Genomic DNA, 9,200 nt, shown 5'->3' on the forward strand with positions numbered 1-9,200 from the left:
ATACACTAAAACTATGTGTTTGTGACCTGCCCCATCATCCACCTTATAACTGGAGAACGCGTGTCGACCCTGAGACGAGTTTCATTTAATAAAGGAGGTGATGAACATCTGCGCCCTGTTCGATTACCTGCAATAAAGCCCAGCCAGCCACGCGCTCGTGAGTGGAGGCGCGCGTCTCTCTCTCTCTCTCTCTCTCTCTCTCTCTCTCTCTCTCTCTCTCTCTCTCTCTCGCTCTCTCTCTCTCTCTCTCCCTCCAGAATTCAGAGGCGCTTTTCAGAGTGTCAAACCAGCTCGGTGGAAATAATGTCTTTGAACACTATGAAGAAGAGACTCTTCCAATAAACGTTAAAAAGGCGCCTGACTGGAACAACTCTGTTTGAAGTTCAAACCATCATACTCGAGAAACACGCGAGGATGCGCGCGGCAGTTGGAATCCTTTGTGCTTTGACGTTCCTGGTCTCGTGCATCCATGGCGCGAGAGTTGTGAGTGGTAAGTTTTAGTTTATTTAGTATGAAGCTATTTTCATTCATATAATTTATTTAAGAATTTAAACCAGTGAGAAAATATTCCTTTATTTGTGGTAAAATTTTGCTCGAAGGATAGCTATTAGTCGAGTTTAAAGGGTAGTTCAGACAAAAATATGATTTAATAATCTTCAGATTGTCTCAAACCTGAATGCAGAATGACATCCTCAGTCACCATTCACTTTCACTATTGAAAATATGTGTAAAGAGATGGTGACCAAAACTGCAATTATCCATAACATCATAAATTAACTTTTGTGTTCCGCTGAACAAAGACATATATGTTTGAAACAAGGATCAGGATGAGTAAATGATGACATTTTGATTTTGTATGAACTGTCCCTTTGAGTATTATTTTCAACCCACTGTCACACCACAGTCTGTATTAAAAGTATTAGTGGTTTTTAAATTATATTTACATAGCTTTCTCTTACCCAGCTTTGTTCTCAAACTGATTTTCTGTTTGTTTTTCCGTAATTTTTCATAATGCTCATTCCTATTCACCTCTACTACTTTATTTTATAATTTAAGTATCTCTCAAAAACTATATGATTCTTTTATAAAATCTTACACATCAGCTCATAGCTTTCTCTTCCCCAAAGTTGATTTGTCTTGAAGATCATTCTTGAAGCTTGTCTCCAGCTTGGCTTAACAAAAAATGGGATGAAAACAGAAAATGATTATGAAAGAAAAATGAGAGAGATTGTTAGAGATAAAATAGATTTGCCATATGCATATAAACTAAAAGGATGCACAATGGGGAATTGAAATTGAGCAGTTCTTTGAGATGAGATTGGGGTTTAACAAAAAGTGACTAGAAAGAGGAAATTTTGAAGAACGGAACTGCCAGAACATTCCATGCTGGAAGGAGTGAAACTGTGCTACACAGACAGGAATTGAGGAGGAAAGCTAAGGAAATTGGTAGAGAAAATGCTGAGTCCAGTTTTCTCCCAGTTAAACCCGGCCCATTACTAGGCTCAGATTGATGATATAGCAGATCTGGACCAAGCAATTATTTAAAGTACCTCCCGGGCAGAGAGCTAATGTTATTATTAGACTTTTAACAGTCTGTGTATTAATCACAGTTCTCTTTGCTGGGCCTATTAGTGCATCTTAAGTGTTCTCTATAATAGAAGTGCTTTGTTTATGATTTAATAATAATTCCATGCATTTTCCTCTTAGCTGAGCCTTTAACTCAGCATCCTTTAAACATCCAAATCTCTATCTATCTCTCTGTATATCTCTCTGTATATCTGTCTGTCTGTCTGTCTGTCTGTCTGTCTGTCTATCTATCTATCTATCTATCTATCTATCTATCTATCTATCTATCTATCTATCTATCTATCTATCTATCTATCTATCTATCTATCTATCTATCTATCTATCTATCTATCTATCTATCTATCCTCTACTGGAGCAAATGTTATGCAGAACAAGAAGTTGTTAAAAACACTTCATTTTGTGTCTTCAGGTCAGACAGTGTGTCAGGGCACTTCCGAGCATCCATGCTATAAGATCGCTTACTTCAGGGACGTGTCGAGTCGTGTTGCATTCTGGGAGGCCAAGCATGCATGTGACATGGATGGCGGTTCATTGCTGAGCATTGAGAACACTGCAGAGCAGAAGCACATTGAACACCTTCTGCAGGAACTCAGCGTCTCCACTTCCACCGGTGCTTCCAGCGGGTCGGGCGTCACAGACGGAGACTTCTGGATCGGGCTGACACGGGTGGAGGACGAAAACGCACAGGAGCATGGCAGCTTCGCCTCGTGTCCTGACCTGTATAGGTGGACAGATGGAAGTGTCTCACAGTTTAGGTGAGATGTGACTGATCTTGGGCCTTTTCAAAGAAGAAATTTACCTCAGGTAAACAGTCATTAAAATGAGCACTTCTGTTGTACAGAAACTGGTATGCTGATGAACCATCATGTGGAGGAGAAGCTTGCGTGGTGATGTATCACCAGCCTACAGCTCTCGCTGGGCCTGGTGGGCCGTATCTTTATCAGTGGAATGATGATAGGTGCAATATGAAGCACAATTTCATCTGCAAGTATGAACCAGGTTGGTGATTTGCATTGTGAATTTTTTTATATGACTGTCAAAAGTACTAAAGTGGTTTAGCTTACAATGTCTGTTTTATTCCGAGCAGAAAGTTACCTGGTAAAAGTTCAGAGTGACACGCCTGGAGGCCCTGATGTCGGTAAGCAGCTAGGTGTCAAATCTGTCATCATTTGACTTGAAGAGTTACGGATGTGTTGATACTTATCTGGTAATGTGCCCTCCAGGTCTTAACTCAGAAGAACAAGAGGAAGGGAGAACACCTCCCGTTGATCAGGATGAGAACCCTCTACTTATAATGCCAGGGCCCTCAAGTAACATTAGATTTTAAATTATTTAAATGAATATTCAGTAAAGTATTCAGTAAATTAAAAAAAGGAAAATAAAATGATTGAGTCAGGATTATATTTTTGCAGTAGTCAACATTAAACCACAAATGCTGTCTATTGAGTTTCACTCATATTGAACCCAGAATACAACTAAAAATAAATGCCTGTATGAATATGGAAGCCGAAGTGTGTTTTTGTTTTCTCTCCCAGGTATGCTGCTAATATACGTGATTATCCCTACCATCCCTCTCCTCTTGCTGATCCTGGTGGCTTCAGGAACGTGCTGTTTCCAGATGTTGAGCAAGAGGTGAGCCATTAAGATCAAATCACTGTAAGCTCCGTCAGACGAATGCTAATGCGCTGTCCTATTATGCACAGTATCATCCAAAAACTGCGACACATCAGGAAGTCAGTGTCTCACTAACAGCCTTTGCGTCTTGATTAATCAGGTTTTCAGCTCACTAGCCGAGATCTGACACCATCCTCCGTTTTTCTCTCTAACCCAGAGGTTTTACCGTGATTAATTAGATTCAGCTGTTTATAACTGTGCCTGCCAAAACAGCTCAGCCCAAACTAATCACCATCAACACTGTTATTATAGTGCACATTTGGCATAAAGGGGGAGGTGTTTGCCTGACACATTACGTCACACTACCTAAGAGACAGAGTCCAACTTGACTTCTATTCCCATCAATATCTGGATCTGCAGGGAACTGCTGAAGCAAGCCATTCCCGTCCTCTGCCCCCCTCCCCTCAACACAAAACATGAAACACAGTTCATCTCCCTTTAACCCTCGGTCCGTGCTTGACAGGACATTATATAGTAGCTTATTTGTGTAATTTATTATGTTTATATGGCTGACGCCCCCACAGAGTGATGTCTTTTTAACATATTTCCGATCACTGTGGCAGACTCAGGGATCCTCAGACAATGCATTTAATCACTGGCAATGACTGAGTGCGCTCTGTACGATAAAAGGCTTCCTGGAGCGAGTTCAATGCTTTTGGATAACCGTCTTAACTCCTTAACAGATGATGCTACTGTTTTATGATGTTTGCCACTTGCTCTCATGATTAAATACCATCATAAGACCTAGAGGAGTCTCATATCAGCTGCTTTGGTGCGTGTTTCTTATAGTGTGTACCTTTAAATGTCTGGTCTTCCATGCATTGTGCTATTAAACTTTAGAGATTCACGTGGGGAAATCGGCCTGATTCACAATGCACAGACAAACAATCCATATGTCAAATATTAACAGATTACAGTATAACAGTATATATAAACAGATCTACTCATAGAGGGGTGCATGTTAGGGTGCATATTTCATAAAAAAATTAAAAATATGTCATCAGCTCAAAATAATAAATAATTTTATTTCATAATTTCTTTTTAACAGTAAACCACGGACCAAAACGAGTGTTAACCAATCAACTCTCTGGATCTCCAAGACGCCAAAGATAGACAGTGGCATGGAGGTTTAAAGAATCATCTCCACGATTCAAACAGCTCCATTTTTCTGGCTTGATCAGCAACATTCTCGTCTGGTGGCTAGTTTAGTGTATGATTTAATAATACTAGCTAAAAGTTAGATACATATTTGCATTCCTGTACAAATGTTGTGCTCTCACAAATTTCTTAAGTCTACAAGTTTCCTGCTTATTCCCATAACCGTCTTCTCCATTTCATCTTTCTTCAGAGAACCACAACCACAAAAAAAAAGAGGAATTAAGAGTTTGTTGTGACTGCGAATAGGGACACACAAACTGAAAAGAAATTAATCTCCAAAAGAGCATAAAAAGACAGCATCATAGGTTTTAGAGTAATGTGTCTCATTCAAGAAATGAGAGGCCTATTTAATCCCCAAAGTTTCTCATGCATTGCCAATAATGGCACAATATCATGTATAGTTATGTGCATACGATTAATAATTTGGTAGCAAAAACATCTGCAATCATTCTTTAAATGAACAGAATCATTGGCTTATAAAGTGAGTGTTATGCTCTGCAGCCTATGAGGATGTTGTCATAAAGAAAAAGATGAATTCATAAAAATGTACATATTTTTTTGTATGATGTGACTGCAAAGCTGCCACTGTTATATATGCAGTTTTTTGCATGTGAATATTTTATCACCCCCTTTTACAATACTGCATATAGAAAATATCAAAGCTAAAACGTATTAAACTGGTTAGCAAAAGTGATATTGTATCAGATACCGAAATTAGTCAGTTAGTGAGCGTGAGTAACATTGTGTGTTTGAATTTGAAATGTGCTGTTAATACTTTTGTATATTTTGAATTGGACGTGTACAAACGGATTAAAAATATTTAATTGCGAAGATGTTTCAGTATGTTTTTATGGCTCTAAAGTCATACCGCGTAAATGCTTAATCACAAACAGAAACTCAAAGTGTTTTTAGTTACTGGATTTATTTTGAAATCTGTTTTGTGATTCATCACGGACCAAAAAAAAGATCCTTATTGATAAACAGCTCTTAATGTGATTAGCAGATATTGAATATTAATAGCATTATCTTGTATTCACATACAACGAATTAACATCCTTATCTCTGCTCCTCAAACACTTTTGCAAGTTTCTTTTGAAAAACACACAGAATCAAGCTCATTTCTACAGATTTCCCCGTGGCAATTACACCATTTGTTTATGTGAAACACGGTAGTGGCCATGAATTTAAATAGACATGGCGATCAGAAAGCTTTCAGGGGGTCCAGCTGGAAGGCAGAGTTAGAGCCAGACATAAGACAAATGAACTGGACCGCATTAACACCAAAAAGATGTGGTACTTTGTATGCGATTTACCCTGGTCTGCAATTAGTGACAGCATAGACTTTAAAGCACTGCTAATTACGGAGCCAATTAAACTAATCAGTCCTCTGCTTCGACAGGAGAACTCGCGTCACACACTCAGGATCTGGTAATTATAGATATGACTGTAATCACTACTCTGGAGGCACAGGGTAGAATTAAAGAAACAAACCCTTTCCCATCTGGAGAGGGGGGTGATTTTAGCCTATTAGAGATACAACACGAGCATCTCATTCTCCACCCCGAACAAGATCCAAACAGCTCTTCACATGGCTTTATCAGAACTGGAATAAAGGAGGTTATGAAATTAATTAATTCATTTAATGTTAAAGAGTGTAGAAATCTATGGTAAAAAAAAAAATAATAATTAAAAAAATGGTCAATAAATACTTATTAATTACAGTTTCACAGTAAAATTGTGTTAATTCAGATTTGAATGTGAAAATTAAGTCATCTTGATTTATGGTGAAAAAACATTCTGTTTAGTTATGTACATTATGTATTTATGTACATATTATGCTGCTAAATTAATATTAATATTGCATTTTGGTGTTGTGTTACCAATACGATGTTATGTATTTGTGTGCATGTCACTGGCATTGCATATGATATTCTCAGCATAACACTTTGAGTCAAAAATTTAACTGGAAGATTAATAATACATTAACAATAATTAGTACACAGTAAAAATGATTTTTCATTATAAATAAAACAGATTTTTTTTAAGTACCTTTTACTTCAAAAATTCACATTTAACTCAATGTGTTATTTTGTAAATTTTGCCTTTATTTTTTATTACATTTTTTTTTACAGTGATATGCATGTGTGCATATAGTTGTAGTTAATTCACCTGAAATTGCATATAAAACACACAATGGGATAGACATTGAGGGAGACCAGTACAATATTATAAGTACTGTTCAATCAATTTGTGTTTACTGATTATTCCATTTTTAATAAAAGCAGCCCTCTGCTACTATCTACTAGTATCAAACAAATCTGTCATAATTTGCTGCTGCATAAGCTTTAGCCAAATGTGAGACTGAAAAGCACTGCAAGCACAAATGATTAACAATTTTGGAAGATGTTTTAATACACATCTCAAGATCAAGGTCACAAATGGTAATAATGACAATGTCTTTAGTTTTAAAAGTCACATCAACCAAGAGTTTAAAAGCATTAGTACATAATCTGAAAGCATTAAAGATAATTAGATAGAGCAATCAAGGCCTTATTAGTGCTCCTCACAACCTTTCACCCAGCGTGACATCTTACGCCCCTTACAGTAACTATCCCAGGTGTCCCTGCAGACACAAAGATCAACATTACCATTATGTCAAAAGCACACATGCACAACAGATCAATACACTGGATGTAATGCAGTGATAGACATAGCTTAAGGCCAGATTTCTAAAGGGACAAGCGACCTTTGTTAATCAGACAAATAAACTTTGTCAGTTGTGCCTAAGGATATATGCAGTGAATACTTGCCATGATTTCAGTCCTTCGGTTTTCACAATGAGCTTTGCACATTTAACTGAAGCCTTCAGGTCATCCTGAAGCAAATCTATCAAATGGTAAACATGTATAAACAAGAATGTAATATCAAAGTTTAAAAGCACAGATACAGTGGAGTCAAAAAGTCAATTTTACTTTTTTCCTGATTTTTTGTATTTTTGCACTTTAAGTGAAATTGACTAGCAATTTCTGGGTGAAAACTGTTTCTGCACTAATTGTTTTGTGAGAATAACTTCTGAAGCAAATATTTATACAATACAATTAATTGTATTCATTTATTTTATTCTAAATACAATTTTGAATCAGATTTTTCAGACCCCCACTGTATTTCAGGCAGCAACATCCAAATAATGCTTGTAAATTTGTAACTAATAGTCCACTTAAATACAATTATTGTCACATGAAATCTATTTAAAGGTAATAAAGTACCTGAACAGGGAACTTTGCATTGGTTCTTTCCACCTGGAGTGCCATCTTCGCACCATTTGAAACTGTTAATCTGGAAGATCCCATAGTCTTTTCCAACATCAGCTGAACGCACTCTGTGGGTCTTAAACTTGCTTTCCCAGTAGGCCATGCACACGTCTGTTGAAATTAAGTTCGAAACCAAAGGGAATAAAATATATTATGACCAGTTTTATAATTCATTTTATGTTTATTGAAGATTTAATTAATACAATCAGATATGCCAAACACTGCAAGTCAGTACTGAAAATCCAAAAAAAAAAGTACCCACAGTTGCCAAGTGAGAATCCCTCAAATCCATCAAGTCCCTCATTCTTGAAGATACGGACAACATCACAGCGACCCAGCCTGCGGCTCTCACACGAGCACAGCCACATCAGACACAAGACCGCAATCGCCACCTTCATATCTGCACTGCTGCTCAGAAAACCAGTCAATATCTGCTATCTGAAGAGGAGTTCAGATGGAGGGTGGAAGCTGTAGAGTGGGATTATTTATAAGTCAAGTGAAAGGTTTGTGTCGCAACCAATTTTTCACAAGTGCATGGAGTTTGCAGTTGCTTCAGATATGGCTGCTGAGGCAATAACTGACTTTGGGCTGTTCTATTTTTTAGTTCTAAGCAAAAACATCTATTTTATGTGCAGAGAAAACTGTGTAAAAGTCTTGGATCAAACAAGATTGAACATTAAGACAATATGCAATACTGGGGAAACCCAGTCATGATGTAGCTATAAAGAAAGCAGCATATATGTACACACACACACACACACACATAAAAAAAGTAAAAATTATTAAGCAGTTTAGATGTTTTATGTTTACACAACTTGCAGTTACTGAATTTGTTCATTCAACTAAAAATTGTAAGTTTTCACTGTCTCAACTAGCTCGAAAGTTGACTACACTAGATTATTTTGTCCTCTCAACTTAAAAAAATGTGTTGAATCAATGAAGTAGCAATATCACGTTCTCAAAATCACTTTTCGCGAGATCTCGTCATTCTCATCATTCTTGTGAAGTCCATTGCAGACAGAAGAAGGTCGTCAGCCATACTGGTCAGCTTCTCCATGAAGCTTGGAAATTTTACCAGAATACAACTTTGGTAAGTTAAATATTTTGTATTTATTGCTTAACGTGTAAAATTACATTGCGCTGTCTTGCTCTCTCTCCCTCGCGCATATTAATCAAAATCAATTGACACGATGGTGTCGAACATCACTATCCAGTGATGAAATGTTTTCTGTGTTGTCAAATCTCTCAAAAGTTGTACAGTATTTGTTAACATAGTTAATGCACGGTGAAGTAACATTACCAAACAATGAACAGCTGTGTTTTTTATAAACTAAGATAAACAAAGATTAATAAATATAGTAAAAAAAGTATTGCTCATGGTAAGATCATGTTGGTTAATGTTAACTATTCAAACCATATCCTAAAGTTACAAATAATTTACTCTAATTTAAAAAATACCCTGATGTTTAA

The 9,200-nt window shown here is 36.9% G+C and overlaps 2 protein-coding genes across 2 annotated transcripts; one reads left to right on the forward strand and one right to left on the reverse strand.

Moving 5' to 3' along the window:
* Window positions 1–246: 246 nt before the first annotated feature.
* Window positions 247–4,898, forward strand: LOC113073086 (chondrolectin). The gene is made up of 7 exons (XM_026245991.1): window positions 247–490; window positions 1,997–2,342; window positions 2,429–2,586; window positions 2,675–2,725; window positions 2,811–2,897; window positions 3,123–3,219; window positions 4,310–4,898. Exons 1-7 carry the CDS (start codon window positions 415–417, stop codon window positions 4,392–4,394), a joined length of 900 nt encoding a protein of 299 aa, XP_026101776.1. The 5' UTR covers window positions 247–414; the 3' UTR covers window positions 4,395–4,898.
* A 1,908-nt stretch (window positions 4,899–6,806) lies between these two features.
* LOC113073087 (lysozyme C-like) lies at window positions 6,807–8,195 on the reverse strand. The gene is made up of 4 exons (XM_026245992.1): window positions 7,993–8,195; window positions 7,686–7,841; window positions 7,230–7,305; window positions 6,807–7,042 (listed from the first exon to the last, which is right to left on the reverse strand). The coding sequence occupies exons 1-4, from the start codon at window positions 8,126–8,128 to the stop codon at window positions 6,973–6,975; spliced, it is 438 nt and encodes a 145-aa protein (XP_026101777.1). The 5' UTR covers window positions 8,129–8,195; the 3' UTR covers window positions 6,807–6,972.
* Between the last annotated feature and the right edge of the window lie 1,005 nt (window positions 8,196–9,200).

Source organism: Carassius auratus, unplaced genomic scaffold (assembly GCF_003368295.1).
Source record: "Carassius auratus strain Wakin unplaced genomic scaffold, ASM336829v1 scaf_tig00011340, whole genome shotgun sequence".
Classification (NCBI taxonomy): Eukaryota; Metazoa; Chordata; class Actinopteri; order Cypriniformes; family Cyprinidae; genus Carassius; species Carassius auratus.